The 17,100-nt window shown below is 41.1% G+C and overlaps 1 protein-coding gene across 1 annotated transcript; it reads left to right on the top strand.

Annotated features, from left to right (window-relative positions):
• Positions 1-12,718: 12,718 nt before the first annotated feature.
• On the top strand, positions 12,719-14,073 carry galr1a (galanin receptor 1a). The gene is made up of 3 exons (XM_052093386.1): positions 12,719-13,378; positions 13,512-13,577; positions 13,756-14,073. The coding sequence occupies exons 1-3, from the start codon at positions 12,719-12,721 to the stop codon at positions 14,071-14,073; spliced, it is 1,044 nt and encodes a 347-aa protein (XP_051949346.1).
• The last annotated feature ends 3,027 nt before the right edge of the window (positions 14,074-17,100 follow it).

The following is a 17,100-nucleotide window of genomic DNA, read 5'->3' as shown; positions in this document are numbered from 1 at the left end:
AGAAAAAAAACTTTGTCTTGTACAATTTCTTTTCTGACAACCTTTATTTTCACTTTCCAGTTATAAGCAAGAATTTTTTTTTAATGATTTATTATTCAACCGATTCAACCAAAAACAGGCTCACAATGATAAGTCTTTCGAGGCATAGAAGCAAAGGGGCTGAGCAGCAGCAAGGTCAAATAATAAATGCAAATTAATACAAATATAAATACTAGAAATGAAAAAAAAAAACACAAGTGGTTAAAAGAAAATTCAAGGTTCAATAGTTAAAAATTAAGCTCAATCGACAGCATTTGAAAAAAAAAATAAAAAATAAAAATCACTGTTACTGTAAGGCACTTACAGTGGAGGCCAGTCTATAAACATTAAAAAAAAAAAAAAAAACTCACTGTTTTAAAAAGTATTGATGACAGTTCAAATCCCATTTGGACTAGGATGAGCAGGACCGGTAAGAGTGGTGCGTGACCCAGATGGGAGTTCAGTTTGGGGGGGTGAGTGTAATGGAGTGTGTAAACCTCATTCCCCTGTTGCATTTATCCTCCATGTTAGCCTGCCTCCCACGAAGGAGACTCCGGTTCGAATCCCGTTCAAAGCGGGATGAGCAGGACCGGTTACATTAGCATGATTTAAATGTTATAAAATGAGGAATGTACCTGTGTTTACCAGATTACAGGGTTTATTGCTGTTGTCGTCATGACAACAAAGTTGTAATGTTGGATATAACTTTACACATCTAAGGTAAGCTAGCAATGTTATCACAAAAAAATCATTATATGTATAATATTTACATCTTGTGGCTATAATTAGAATATACATTGAAAATATGTGTTTTTTTTATGTTTATGGCTTGGCTCTATTCATGCCCATTGTAAGTGCCTCACTGCAACCATGATTTTTTTCTTTTTTTTATTATTATTGTTTTGTTTTTTATAAACATGGGACAAGTCAAACTAATTTTTTGTGGTAATCAACATTATGCCACAAATGTTGTTAATTGTGCTTAATTTGTATTGAACTGGTAACATTCCTTTAACCTTATAAGTGCACACTTTTAAAAGATTACATAATTTACATGAATTAAAAAAAAAAAAAAATTTCGATTGGGAAGAAAATGGGAAAGTGTTTTAAAAATCTGCAATTATATGTATTATTTATAACAAATGTAACTCTGCTTTTATTATAGAAAAAAATATTGGTACAAAATAAAATTGGTAATCCAGGCCTTGTACTACATATTTCAGCATTAATCAAACATTGTAAGGTCAGAGAATTTTTTTTTAGGACTTTTGTATGAATGTAAATGTGCCACTGATTCTACAGTATGTCTGCTATAATGTGAGCAAATAATTATATTGAAATGCATCCATTGTAGTGAGCCAGCCAGAGCGGTGTTCACACAAACTGTTTGTTTTCCTCATTAACAATTACTATTTTTAGGATGCAAAGGTCTTTTCAGGCTCACACTATAATACATGTTGGACTGTCATAGCATAACTGCCCTCCATCGAGACCTTCTGTAAAAATAGTTCAATCTGAATTTAGCAGTTGCAAATAATGAAATGCATGAGAACTTGATAAACAGTCACAGAAAACATTTACAAAAAGTATTTTGACACTTAAGCCACACATGAATGTCAATGCATTAGATAATAAATATATATGTTTTTTTTATAATTTACAATATTTACCATAAATGTCTTTTTTCTATTTCTCATTTTTTATTTTACTATTTATCTGTCTCTTTCTCTGAAGAGGTGTGATATATACCCAAATTTCTATCTTCTAGGCTGGGCCTTGAGAGAATAATGACGCTCTCTTACCCCCTCCACAGTTCAAATGAAGCACCACAATCACTAATCTCTCTGTTCTGTGATCTGATGTCTGCCCTCTCATAGACTGTAAAATGTCTAACAGGTCAAATAACAAACTTCAACAAAGAGGCTATGTCAGAGCCCTTACCTCATAACACAGATGAGAGGAGAATGACATTGGCAAGACTTCTACAAAGATTGATCTCAGCTGCATTAACCTCCCATTTCAGATCTGAACTTGCATAAGGATGATGGTGAATTAACAACATCACTCAAAGCAGCAGTATGAGTTGTCACAGATGCATTTAGTTTTGTGTGGCAACAGCATTACAGTTCAGTTACCTAAAAGTTACTGTACCAATAAATGTAGCGTTTTGTGCCATATTTATTATTTCACTTTATTGTGAAGCAACATGAAACCTCACTTTTCATTATAAAAAGTGGATAGATGCAGTAAGGGATATTTCAACCAAAACTGAAAACTCTGCTCTCTTACAACTCATCCTTATGTTGTTCCAAACCTTTATGACTTTCTTTGTTTTGTAGAACACACGCTGACAGAATGTTAGTGATAGATAGCCTCAGTCACCATTCATTTTCATTGCATCTTTTTTCTCCATACAAAGAAAGTGAATGGTTACTGAGGGTGTCAGTCTGCAACATTCTGCCAAACATATCCTTTTGTGTTTCACGGACGAAACATGAGGGTGACCAAATTATGACAGAATTTTATTTTTTTTCTGTGAATTAACTCTTCATTTACATCTACATTTATGCACTTTTATCCAAAGCGACTTACAGTGCACTTATTACAGGGACAATCCCCCCGGAGCAACCTGGAGTTAAGTGTCTTGCTCAAGGACACAATGGTGGTGGCTGTGGGGATCGAACCAGCGTCCTTCTGATTAAAAATTATGTGCCTTTAGCCCACTACACCACCACCACTCCATTTCACTATCGTAAGCACTACATCTACCTCATCTAACCATTACAAATTACCTGACCAAACATGTCTATGGTGAATATCAAGTGTTCTGTATTGGTCTGATTGAGGTGCTCTAGGCTCAAGGATTTATGGTAATACCCAGTTCCAAACAGTGCGAGGCACAGCTAAAAAAAATATAAATAACACATTTTGCAGGTCAACCTTTTTAATAATATATATTATATATATATATATATATATATATATATATATATATATATATATATATATATATATATATATATATATATATATATATATATTTTTTTTTTCAGACAAACTCCTGTTTGCATATTCTCAATAATGAACGATGCAAATCATTATTTTAATCCGCTATAAATATATGACTACAACAGACAAAGCATTTATATATTTAAATTTATTTAGTCTCTGCTGTCTGACTCAAATGCACAAATATCTCGATGAAGTTATTGGTTCTCGGCCTCAGCGTCCCCTGCCTCTGTCCGTGGTTCTGAAACAACTTCAGGCCATGTTTTAAAACATTACGGATCACATGCTGACCATTACTCTTGAGAGCTCTGATGACACCTTCTAAGGAACAAATTTGCTCATTTTTAATAACTATAAGATTAGAATGGATTCTTAAATGACTGATGATCTCAGTAAGGAGCTTAATCGCATTGTGTTTGATTCATCTGACCCAGAAAAACATGATCAGTTCCAGCACGGTTTCTCTCACTGCGAGGAAGAAAAAAATGTTTTGGTCTTAGAGAAGAGGCAACTGGTCACCATGGTAACATCAGTACATTGGGATCTCATAGGGGCAGCACACAAAAGGCTGAAGAACTCCAAAACAATCTAAACCGGTAAAGTGCAGCCTAATAATCATTCTGATGAGTGGCTGCAGTTAGATTATGCATTTAGTTATTTTTAAAAACAATTTATTTAACACATGCAAAACAGCCAGCGTTTCGTGTCTGTAAGATGTTTAGGCCTTCCGAGAAGGACAGGAAAATATACAACCATTGCATGTCAGTGACCAATTTGTTTTTAATCCAGATCCTTAAAAGATAAATTTTCTTAAAAGATAAGATTTCTTATGATTATGAAAAATGCATTGAATTGTAGTGATTGTATTTTCTCATAATCATTCACCTCATGTGTTTAGGTTGGTCTCACATTGTCTAGTGATGCACTAAAAGCTTTTGTTTCAGTTCAGGTGGGGCCACATCCTCAGCACTCATGTTCATGATAAGAACGATTTCTCATTAAAAAGACGATACGTGGTAGCTCTCAAGTTACATTTGTTTTCCCCCCAAAAAAATAATTTCATTATAAATTCAGTTGTCATAGTTTCCTGGGCCCAATCAATATCTAAAGAGAAGACTAGAGATGTGGTTATCTCACTAGCGATCATATATGACTAAACATCTCTGGTTCCATGAGGAAAGTGCAGTTGCACATCCTCTTTGGATACAGGTAATCTCACGCTGCAGGTCATAGCAAACCATTTAGCGTGAGAGGGGAGGCAATCAACTAACTAAATATTAAATGTTCTTGTGTTAATAAGCAGTAAAATGAACTAAACACATTAACTTTAGCATTTTAGCTTTATGTGGGCATAAGATGTAGCATGTGACTTTGATACGAGCTTTATTTATGAGAGATTTACAATGTTTTAAGCCACTTTAGCATTTATCCATTGTGCTTTTACATTTGATATGCACAGATTACAAATTGGACAAGAAAATCAGTAACATTCTTTTAGATTACATTTTTAGGTAATCTGTTTACTTTTGGATTACTAAATCGTATTGCATGTTTTAGCATGATGAACATTTTTAATTTTAAGTGTATTAAGTACCAATTTACACTCATTTACAGACTTTCATTTCACATTAGTAAACATTTACATGTGATTCTTTGAATGTCAAGACTGATAAATTATGTGATCCTTGTCATCATGTAATCCACAAAAAGTAACTGTAATCTGAATATGCACATTTAATATAGTATGTAATTGGATTACATAATCCAAATCATATTTCAATTGTTGCTTTAAAGTTGTTCACACAGAAATGAAAATTCTCTCATCTTTCACTCACCCTCATGCCATCCCAGATGTGTACGACTTCTGCTGACCACAAACGAAGATTTTTAGAAGAATATTTCAGCTGCTGTATGTAGGGCCTCACAATGCAATTGATTGGGTACCAATATGTAGATGCATATAAAAGAAATCCATAAAACTCCAGTGATTAAGTCTATCTCTTTAGAGGCGATATGATAGGTGTGGATGAGAAACAGAATATTTAAGTAATATTTTTTTTTTACCATCAATCTCCACTTTCATATTCACATTCTTATTTTGTTTTTGGTGATATGTGTTTTCATGCATTTATGGTAAATGCAAGGACTAAAAAAAAGAAATGTTTTTCCTTTCGGTTCATTTTGAGGAAAAACTGTATTTTTTCGTTCAGGTTCAAAAGTTCTGCAGCTTACTTTCCAAATGGTTACCAATTAGAACAAAAATAAAAGAACAGTTAATAGCGTTCTTCTTAAAAATGACAGTACTCTGCGCTGAGGGGTGGGTGAAATTCCAATTGCAGTATTGCAATATCTCACAAGAGAAGCAGGCAATCTGGTCTGGTAAAACAAGCTCAAAATAGTTGTATCTAATTTTTTTTACTTTTATCACAATAGAACGCTTAACAAGCATAGTTAACGAACAGTTAAAGGTGCTGTAATTCAATTTCAATCTGTAATTCGATTTCAGCCGTTCTACTAACATGAGACTGAGTGTTGGATTAGCCACACCCCCTCTTTCCAAAAACCTGAACTCTAAAGATACCAAATGAGCTTTATTGAGACCAACGTCCTGCAGAAACTGTTGTTAAAAACAACAGCAGCAAAACAGCGTCCTCATATGACCACTGTGATGAACAACGTGGCTAGAAATTGGCAGTAAGCCTCAATTTGCCACAACTACAACACTATAAGAATGCGAAAAATTATTGACAGGCTGAAAGCGTTATTATCCATGGACCGCTGGCACATTTTTGTTTGCTGTAGTGTTTACGGAGTCTAGAGCTGTCACAGAAGCAGGTGAGATATCTTATGACACTTATTTAATTAAGAACTTTCAAGGAGTAGGAACAATTTTGCATACCTTTCCATGAAACAAACTTGCTTACAGCATCTTTAAGTAAAGTTTTAGTTAAAGATTTGCTTGTCAGTCAAAACCCGGCAAAATCAGATCTGTATTAATGCATCATATCTTACAATAATTCAGTGAAGACTTGGAAACAAATTTTCTTTTTACATCTAACTATGTTTTCCTTGTTTCTGAAGTTGCAGTGTACGTATATGTAATAATTATACAGTTGTTAAAAAGCTCTTCATTCACAGAATGTGACACCCTCAACAGACAATTCGGCAAATACATGTTTTTGCAGTGGTTTCCTTCAGGACCGAAGCACATATTTAATTTTTTCAGGCAACAAAGTGGTGTGGTTCCAAAAATATGCTGTAAAAAAAAAAAATAAAAAAAAAAAAATAAATAAAAAATTTAGCCTTTAGTTTCATGAAGAAATTATTTTTAAAAAAGAACAAATTTAACTGCTTTACAGCATTTTTTATATCCCCTTTTCTCCCAATTTGGAATGCCCAATTTCCACTACTTGGTAGGTCCTCATGGTGGCGCGTTTACTCACCTCAATCTGGGTGGCGGAGGACAAGTCTCAGTTGGCTCCACTTCTGAGACAGACAATCCGCGCATCTGATCACGTGGCTCTTTGTGCATGACACCGCAGAGACTTACAGCATGTGGAGGCTCCACACACACAATTCCCCATTGAGAGTGAGAACCCCTAAATCGCAACCACGAGGAGATTACCCCATGTGTCTCTACCCTCCATAGCAACCAGGCCAATTTGGTTGCTTAGGAGACCTGGCTGGAGTCACTGCAGCACACCCTGGATTTGAACTTGAGACTCCAGGGGTGGTAGTCAGCGTCAGTACTCACCAAGCTAACCACACCCATCGGTTTCCAGCATTTGAAAATAAAGTTTTCACTCCGGAACAATTGAAAATCACTTTGTTCCGATTTTCGGTTACATTCTGCTTTACTTTCATTTTCATTCCATAAATCCTTTTTAGTCCCTGGAGTTAGATTTTGATCCGTTTCTCACTCACACTTATTGTAACGCTTGAGCAGCAAGGCAGACGAGGAGATGCGGATCTAAATGCAGTTCCACTTTATTAAATAAACAAGCAAGAAAAACACAAAGGAACAACCCTCAATGGGGAAAATAGAACTGAAAACTAAACACGAAGGAACAAGACAGAGAACTCGGGCAGGGAACACAAACCAGGCTAACAACAAACAACGAACGACAAGGAGTGAACAAAAAGCAGGGCTTAAATAACCAGGGAGTGATGACTGAATTAGACACAGGTGAGAACAATGAACAAAATGGCAGTGGTGGATTCTGGGAAGTGTAGTACATTTAACAATGACAAGTGAAACCCAGGGCAGACAACAAGGGAATCGTGACACTTATCATATTACTTCTAAAGATATAGATTTAACCACTGGAGACATAGTGTAAAACCCTCACGGGAAGGAGGACAGGAAACGAAGGTTTCAGCGAGAAGGTAAGGTTTTTAATGGCTGTCTGTCTCACAAACATTTACAAAAAAACCAACACACAACAACACAAGCGCACTGGGTTGGCTTGCTCTGGTCGGCTTCCCTCTGCTCTGAGGCTGCTGGCTTTTTCACCGCTCTCCTCACTCTACTGCAATTAGAGACAGGTGTTAGTCATAATTTGGCCCAGGTGTGAGCGCCCTTACCGCTTCTCTCTCCCGGACGGGCGCTTGACCACGCCCCGCTGCCACATACCCCCACCGCCCGACTCAGGCCGGGCGTCATCCGACCTGCCTACCACTCCCCCATTTCTGGAGAGGAAGTCGGCGGCAGCCATCTGCACCCCGGTCTGTGGATCACCTTGAATTTAAAAGGCTGGAGAGCGAGATACCAACGGGTGATCCGGGCGTTAGTATCCTTCATGCGGTGGAGCCACTGGAGTGGGGCATGATCCGAACAGAGGGTGAAGGCCCGCCCCAGCAGGTAGTAACGGAGGGTGAGGACCGCCCACTTGATGGCCAAACACTCCTTTTCCACGGTGCTGTACTTAGTCTCCCTTAAGGAGAGCTTCCGGCTAATGTACAGCACCGGGCTCCTCCCCTCCACCAGCTGCGAGAGTACGGCCCCCAGCCCTCTGTCTGAAGCGTCCGTCTGCAAAATAAAAGGGAGAGAAAAATCAGGTGCATGTAAAGCGGCCCCCACAAAGTGCAGCTTTAATCTGCGTAACGCCTGTTGGCACTGCTCCGACCATTGGACCGGATCTGGAGCCCCCTTTTTAGTGAGATCAGTCAGCGGGCTGGTGGCGTCCGAATAATTAGGCACAAATCTTCTGTAATAGCCAGCCAGCCCCAGGAACTGTCTCACCCCCTTTTTGGTCTTAGGTCTAGGGCAAGTCGCTAATCGCCGCAGTCTTTTCAATTTGGGGACGCACCTGGCCATGACCCAAGTGGAACCCCAGATACCGTACCTCCACACGCCCAACCGCACACTTCTTAGGGTTTGCCGTGAGCCCGCCCGCCGCAGCGATCTCAGGACGGCCCTCAGATGTTGCATGTGCCGCTGCCAATCATTGCTATAGATGATAATGTCATCCAAATAGGCAGCGGCGTACGCGGTATCGCGGTCTGAGGATCCGATCCATGAGTCGCTGGAGCGTGGCTGGGGCCCCGAACAAACCGAAAGGAAGCGTCACAAATTGGTGTAATCCAAACGGCGTGGTGAAGGCTGTTTTCTCGCGGGACATTGGTGTCAAGGGGATCTGCCAATAGCCCTTTGTTAAATCCAGGGTCGAGTAAAATCGAGCAGTACCTAACCGATCGAGCAGTTCATCAACACGGGGCATTGGAGTGCAGCGTCAAATTTAGACACCGCGTTGACTTTCCTGTAATCCACACAGAACCGAACCGACCCATCACTCTTGGGAACAAGAACAACCGGGCTGGACCAATCACTGTGGGATTCCTCTATTACGCCCATATCGAGCATTGCATCTAATTCTTCCCGAGCGACTTTCTTTTTATGTTCGGGTAAGCGATAGAGGCGACACGCACCACCGCGCCCGGCTCGGTCTCGATGTGGTGCTGTATGAGGTTCAGTACGGCCCGGAGAGGGGAAAACACGTCCGCAAACTCTTTTTGTAACTCAGAAACCTCTGTGAGCTGCCGCGGTGAGAGCTGGTCCCCACAAGTGACCGGAGTGTTAAGATTGTAGTTTTTGTTTACCTCCGGTCCGAGCTCCGCCCTCTCGGAACTACCGTGGCCAGCGTCACAGAGGCCGCCTCCTCCCTCCACAATTTCAGGAGGTTGAGGTGATATATTTGACGGCGCCCCTCTATCGATACGTTTGACTTCATAATCGAGATCCCCTACTCGTCGTGTGACCTCAAACGGTCCTTGCCACTTGGCGAGTAATTTTGAGCTTCGATGTTGGGAGTAATACAAGCACTTTATCTCCGGTGCAAATTCCGTAGCTGAGCACCCCTGTCATACAGCCGGCGTTGGCGTTCTTGAGCCTGGAGCAAATGCTCTTGTGTTAGTCAGCCCCAGTGTGTGGAGCTTTGCTCGAAGATCAAGAACGTATTGAATTTCATTTTTGGCATTAGAAGGTCCCTCCTCCCAATTTTCACGGATGACATCGAGGACCCAGCGTGAGCGTCGTCCGTACAACAACTCAAGCGGGGAGAACCGGTGGAGGCTTGCGGGACCTCTCGTACTGCAAATAACAGGGGTCTAGCCACTTATCCCAATTTCTAGCGTCATCGTGTATGCAATTTACGAATCATGTTCTTGAGCGTTTTATTAAACCGTTCCACTAGGCCATCTGTCTGAGGATGGTAAGCGCTAGTCGCGAATCGATTTGATGCCCAAGAGCTCGTAAAGTTCGCGAAGTGCTTCGTGACATAAGCGTTGTGCCCTGGTCGGTGAGGATCTCTTCGGGATCCCCACCCGGAGATTATCTTGAAGAGTGCCCCTGCAACACTGCGTCGCGGAGATGTTGCTCAGAGGCACTGCTTCCGGATACCGCGTCGCGTAATCCACTAGGACTAACACGAGCGATGTCCGCGTGCTGACCGTTCTAATGGCCCGGCGAGGTCCATCCCAATTCTTTCGAAGGGGACCTCGATTAATGGTAGAGAGCGCAATGGCGCTTTTGGGGTGGCGGTGGGTTTACCAGCTGACATTCACGGCACGCCGCACACCACCTGCGGGCGTCACCGCCAATGCCCGGCCAATAGAAGCGGGCTATTAGGCGGAGAAGTGTTTTTCGTTCCCCTAGGTGACCGGCCATAGGATTATAGTGAGCGCCTGGAAAACCATTTCCCGGCGGCTCCGTGGAATCAACAATTGAGTTACTTTTTCCTTTGTCTGGGCGTCCTGCGTCACCCTGTATAGCGATCATTGATCAGCGAAAAGTACGGATATGAGACGGCGACACCCGGCGGAGTTGTTGACCATCGATTACTCTCACTTGGTCAAAGGCGTGCTTAAGGGTTTCATCCCGCGACTGCTCCAGGGAAGTCCCCTCCGGGAACTCCGGAGGAGGACGTCCACCTCGCCCCTTCCCCGTCACTTCGGAGCAGCAGAGGACGGCCCTGGCTCCGCCTCCCCGCCAAAGCCTCGCACAACACACACGCCTTCACTTTCACGCAGGACCCATCCGCGCAAACTCCCTCCAATAATTTCCTAAAGTTTGGCCAATCTGTACCCAGAATTAGCGGATGGGTGAGGCGGGGACTAACCGCTGCCTCTACACTATGCTTTTCTCCCTGAATTTGATCGCCAAAGTCACCACGGGATATTTGTGAATATCCCGTGCACCACCTTACCCTCACCAATTTAGCTGAGCCCAAAGCCCGGGTTGAACCAAGCGTTGGTGGATGGTGGTCTGGTTACAGCCGGTATCCAACAAAGCTTGGTATGTACCCTAGATTCTTACGGAATCCGATACGCTCCAGCTCGATCGGGGGCAGTCTGTGGAACATCGGAGACCCGTACCACCGCCCCTATTTCCATCAGCGGACACTGATCCCGGAAGTGGTCCGGTCTCCGCACCTCCAGCAGACCGGCCCAGGCGCTGCGGCCGCACCCGTGCTGGCGAGCCCCCACCTGAGGAGGAGGCGGCTGAAGGATGGAGAAGGGCTTGGTGGGTGTTCCCAAGACCGGGGAGCTGGGCGCGTGAGCGCTCCACGCCTGCGGGGGGCAGGAACGGACCCTGGGGAGAGAGCAGAGCGAGAGGGAAGAGGGGAGGGAAAAAAAACAGGGGAAGACACAGAGGAAGGGGAGACAGACAAAGAGGGCTCGTCCGCCCTAGGAATCGCCGCCATGTGGTCCTCCGCGAGCCGGACGGCTTCCTCCAGCGACGCCGGGCGGTGGCACTGGACCCACTCGGCCGTCTTCCGGGGCAAGCGCTGGACAAACTGCTCCAGTACCACCTGGTCGACGAGCTCCTCGGCGCCGCGGTCCCGCGCAAGCAGCCACCTCCGACACGCATCACGGAGCCGTTGGGCTGAACGCAAGCGGGCGGTCGGATTTCTCAAGTTTTAAGGCCCGGAAGAGTTGGCGACTTTCTTCTGGGGACCGACCAACCCGTTGCAGGATGGCTTTTCGCAGGTCGTTGTAAGCCAGGAGGCTTGTTGCCGGCAGTTGTTGGGCCGCGAGTTGTGCTTCCCCGGACAGGAGAGGGACTAACCGGGCTGCCCACTGGTCTTGGGGCCACCCCCAAATCTCCGCCGTCCTCTCGAAGAGGTCGATGAAGGCCTCTGGGTCGTCCGCCGGCCCCATCTTCTGTAACGCGGGTGGGGGCAATGTGGCGCGGGTGTCCGGGGTCGCGGCTGCGGCTGGAGCGGCCTCCTGGCTTTAAGGAACTACTATCTATTTTGACCATGTAAAATTATTGCTGGTGTAACCTAAGTCAAGTTGATAAATAAATATATATATATATATATATATATATATATATATATGACTAAGAAAACCATAAGTTACAACATGAAACACTCAAAACATTTTTATGTAGTTCTGGTTTTACCATCTATATTGAATATTTTGCCTCAACAAAATGCTTAAACAAAATGTAGCCTAGATTTACACTGTACATTTTTTTTATATATAATCAAACCCTAAAAATGAGTTTGGTTTGTGTATTTACATTGATTTAGTCATATTAAATAGCATTTCAGACCTGTTTATTTTGATGTTACAAGCAGATTTTTAGGTTAACATTTTTGTCAGTACATAAGTTCACTACACCATTGAGTGTCTTGTATTGTAATATTGGAAAGAGTTCTAATGGAAAAAGGTCTCTTTGGTTCAACACAAAAAGTGGGAGAGAAAAACAAACTCCTGAATCATGGAGCCTGCGCTTTTTCCATGTAAGAGGATGGGTGAGTAAGGGTGGGTAATTTGTGTCTCAGTGACGAGCACACAAGCCATATTTGATTGCTGCAGCTGGACAGCGCTTCTCCATCGAGCGCGAGCTCAAACAAAAAAGAGCACCTGAGATGAAAGCATGAATATGTGTGAACGCCAACAGTCAGAGTAAAACAAAGGGATTGTTAGAAACTTTCATTCTGAGAATTATTACATATTTTCTATTGTTTTAAAAAGTGTCCGATATGACATTATTATGATGCGCGTGCATAAACACCTCATTCTCAGAACCTGTTACGCGTGGACTCCAGAAAACTTTACGCGCTTTTTCAAGGCGAAGCCACATTTTCAGCAAGTTTCTCTTCTGGGAAGTCAATAAATCCAGAGTACTAATTGAAAAAGAGTTCGTTTTCACGACGACGCGTGAACATAAGCTCCCAGGACGATGAACATCCAAAACAGAAGTGAATTAGAGAGACGTGAGAGGAACATTGACTTAGAGGCGCCTGAAAATACATTATTCGGGATCGGAACCGACAACTTCATCACGCTTCTGATTTTTGGACTCATTTTTACTTTGGGGGTCCTTGGAAACTCTCTGGTCATCACTGTTCTCGCGCGACGCAAACCTGGACAGCAACGAAGCACCACCAACATCTTCATCCTGAACCTTAGTGTGGCAGATCTTTCCTATCTTCTCTTCTGCATCCCCTTTCAATCAACAGTTTACATGCTGCCCACATGGATCCTGGGTGCCTTTATTTGCAAATTCATCCACTACTTTTTCACTGTGTCCATGTTGGTGAGCATCTTCACCTTATCAGCCATGTCTGTGGACAGGTATATAGCCATCGTGCACAGCAGGAAGTCTTCTTCCATTAGAGTTTCGAGGCATGCATTGATCGGGGTGGTGATCATATGGGTGCTTTCCTTCGCCATGGCCACTCCAGTTGCCTACTACCAGGGCATCGTGGAAAGTGAGGGTAACAATACGTTTTGCTGGGAAGTGTGGCCAGAATACAGCCGAAGGAAGATCTATGTGGTGTGTACATTCGTCTTTGGATATGTGCTTCCTTTGATTCTAATATCTTTCTGTTACGCAAAGGTTAGTGGCTCATTATATGACTTGATTATGAATGTTAGTGAATCTTTAATATTCAAAAGGATTATTTGAATCTATATATCAAGTGGTCTTCTACATTTTCGTTTCAAACTATCATATTCCAATGTGTCTTTAGGTCCTCAATCATTTGCATAAAAAGCTAAGAAATGTCTCCAAAAAGTCTGAGGCATCCAAAAAGAAGGTAAGATATAAATTGTGCTTGCATGATATATTAAAATGAGTAACTTTTGATTACCTCAATGAATCTGTGTAATTTAACACTCAATACTAACCAAACCTATTTATATTCAGTGTATGATGACATAGATCATTATGGTGTATTAAAACAACCATTAAAACCTCTCCATCACTTTTGACAGACTGCCCAGACAGTCCTGGTGGTTGTGGTGGTCTTCTGCTTGTCTTGGCTGCCCCATCATGTGGTGCATCTGTGGGTCGAGTTTGGCTCTTTCCCCCTCAACCAGGCATCCTTCGTGCTCAGAGTGGCAGCTCATTGTCTGGCATACAGCAACTCCTCTGTAAACCCTGTTATATACGCGTTCCTCTCTGAGAACTTTAGGCAGGCATATAAGCAGGTGTTCCGTTGTCAGATTGCTTCTGAGTGCCCTACCAATGAGGCCAGAGAGATGAAGAGCAAGATGGAGGCAGCACCATCCACCAACTGCACCACAGTGTAGCTCCTGTTGTTTTTCATATTATTTATGATGGCATTTTAAATGCTTATACGTAAGTTTTTAAATCGGAGAGAAAGCAAGGAGCTTGTTTACTGATACATATTGATTTTATCTGATAAAAATTGGTATTGGCTAATGTATGTATTATATCCTTGGTAAGTTGGATGAAATAAGGCTTAATATGGGCTTTTGTGGTTATAAAAATAAGCATTTGCTGTGTGCTTACTCATGATGACGTGTTTCCGGTCGCAACAAAATACGACCCTACTTAATACTTGCTGTGCAGTCTTAGTGATGTATATAATACATGCAACGACAAAAAAACAAACAAAAAAACCCCATTATGAGTGGTGAGGAAGGTGAGTGATTTGGCATCTGCAAAGTAATCTTACATTTGATCAGCTGTTATCTTGAGCTACATTATGGTAGACTTTCAAAGGGTGTCTATAAAATGCATGTTTAGAATTACATTTGTTTGTTTTTTTTGTTTTTTTTTGCATTTTAAAGGTGCACTCATTAATTTTCATCAAAAAAGTTTAACTCCTAAAGACATGAATTGTAATTTTGCAATATATGTAGGAATCATGAGCACTCACACACACACACACAAAATGAAAACTCTAGCTGTTTTATTCTACATGGAGAGGGTCTGCACATGTTAGAATCCCATAACCAGTTAATCTCAGTAACCATCCTGTTATTTGACATTTTCGCTCATTGATTAAAGTAATCATGGCTGGCCATGAATACTGAATTTCTACAATGGCATCTGAAACTGAAAACATTTGCTATTAAATTATGCTTTTATAAATATATAAAAATAATGGTTAGAGTGAGGCTTTTATGAAGGAAGTGAATGGGACAAATATTTGGAGAGATTAAACACAGAAATTTGAAGTTTATAATTTTAATTTTAAAAGCACTTACATTACTCACCCTCCTGCCAACCTGGATGTGCATGACTTCCTTTCTTCTGCAGAATACAAACTAATATTTTTAGGAGAATATCTCAGCTCTGTAGGTCTTTTCAATATAAGTGAATGTGACCAGGCATTTCAAACTCCAAAAAGCACATAAAGGCAGCATAAAATTAATCCTGACTCCAGTGGTAAAATGTCTTCAGAAGTGATATTATAGGTGTGGGTGAGAAACAGATAAATATTTTACTGTGAATCTCAACTTTCACTTTCACATTCTGAAAGTGAAAGCTAGAGTGGAGATTTGTAGGGGAAAAATACTGAAATATTGATCTGTTTATCACCCAAATGGTTTGCAACACTTCAGAAGATGTTAATTTAACCACTGGATTACTTTCATGCTGCCTTTATGTGCTTTTTGGAGCTTGAAAGTTCTGGTCACCATTCACTTGCATTGAAAGGACCAAAAGAGCTGCGATATTCTTCTAAGAACATTTTTTTTGTGTTCAGCAGAAGAAAATCATACAAATCTGGGATGGTATAAAGTGAGTAAATGATGAAAGAAATGTAATGTTTGGGTGAACTATCCCTTTAAATCTTTAATGATTAATAATTAACAATAAAAACCTTTAATAATACTCAGTATTATACAGATATCACATACGGTGTAAGGAAACCTCTGTTCCCAGTCATGCAACAGTCTTCTTTATTTCAGTAACCTTAGCCACATTTGCAAGCTGCCTCCACCAAACGTACCACTAAAATAGTACTGATACTTTATTGTTAGAATTACAACTCAGTAAAAGTGTCCTTAACTTTAATGTACATTCAGAAACTTGATCAAGATGTGGCACAGAGTCCACTCTGAACTTCAAGATGCGAACATAAAACAGACAAGACTGTTCCAGGGTCACGAAAAAGGCTATGTATATCTTTGAATTATATCGAGAGACCTCACAAGATTACCTCTGGAGTAAATGTACCTGAATTACTGATAATGGAATATAAGAAGGTCATGCAGGCAGCACTGTCACAATCTCTCGGAGAGGAGGGGGGAGGAATGATCCTAAAAGTAAAATAATTCAATAACATTTAAATATATCTGCAAATGTATTTTATGATCATGTGTTTCTGGTTTTCGTGATGTGTATTAAAGTTCTTTCATGTGATCAAAAAGAGTTTCTATCTGCCCTTGGTCGTCATGGAGACAGTGCAGTACCTGAATGAGACCTGCGGTTCCATGCTTTAGAGTGAGCAACAGGAGTTGTAATTGTGTGTGTGTGTGAGAGAGAGAGAGATAGGTCATTCTGATCCACACTTGCTTCTGGAAGTTTCTATCCAATATGGGAGCACTACAGTAACTAAATAATGGTGTCGAAATATTTGTTTTCCTTATGTTGTAACAAAGAAAGTGCGGTCTTACACAGTGGAAAGTACAACTTTTATGAATTTGCACTTCATAAAAAATTGATAAATTATCTGTGTAACTATTCCATAATATTATATTTGGTAACACTAGCAATGAATAATCCTTTTACAGTATTTATGGTAACACTTTAGAATAAGGTTCCATTTTTTATAGTTAATTCATTTGGTGTCATGAACTAACAATAAACAATATTTATTTCGGCATTTATTAATATAATATTTACATTTACATTTATGCATTTGGCAGACGCTTTTATCCAAAGCGACTTACAGTGCAATTATTACAGGGACAATTCCCCCGGAACAACCTGGAGTTAAGTGCCTTGCTCAAGGGCACAATGCTGGTGGCCGTGGGATTAAAACCAGGGACCCTCTGATTAACAGCCCTGTGATTTTGCCACTACGCCACCACCATCACCATAATAAGTTAATGTTTATTGTTAGTTCCTAATGCATTAACTACTGTTAACCTACAACTTTTAGTTACTGCATTTAGTATATCTGCATTTATTAATCTAAGGAATATTCTGGTCTCTAAACAATTTTTGCTCAGTCAACAGCATTTGTGGCATACTGTGATTACTGCAAATATTAATTACTTGAGCCTCATTTTATTTATTTTTATAAATATATACAAATAATGGTTAGAGTGAGGCTTTTATGAAGGAAGTGAATGGGACAAATA

Source organism: Xyrauchen texanus, chromosome 26 (assembly GCF_025860055.1).
Source record: "Xyrauchen texanus isolate HMW12.3.18 chromosome 26, RBS_HiC_50CHRs, whole genome shotgun sequence".
Taxonomy (NCBI): domain Eukaryota; kingdom Metazoa; phylum Chordata; class Actinopteri; order Cypriniformes; family Catostomidae; genus Xyrauchen; species Xyrauchen texanus.
This window is presented reverse-complemented; position numbering and strand designations above follow the sequence as displayed.

Coding starts and splice junctions, on each gene's coding strand:
- galr1a (XM_052093386.1), top strand. CDS start 12,719: ATGAACATCCAAAACAGAAGTGAATTAGAGAGACGTGAGAGGAACATT. Junction 13,379..13,511: donor TATCTTTCTGTTACGCAAAG/GTTAGTGGCTCA, acceptor ATGTGTCTTTAG/GTCCTCAATCATTTGCATAA. Junction 13,578..13,755: donor CTGAGGCATCCAAAAAGAAG/GTAAGATATAAA, acceptor CACTTTTGACAG/ACTGCCCAGACAGTCCTGGT.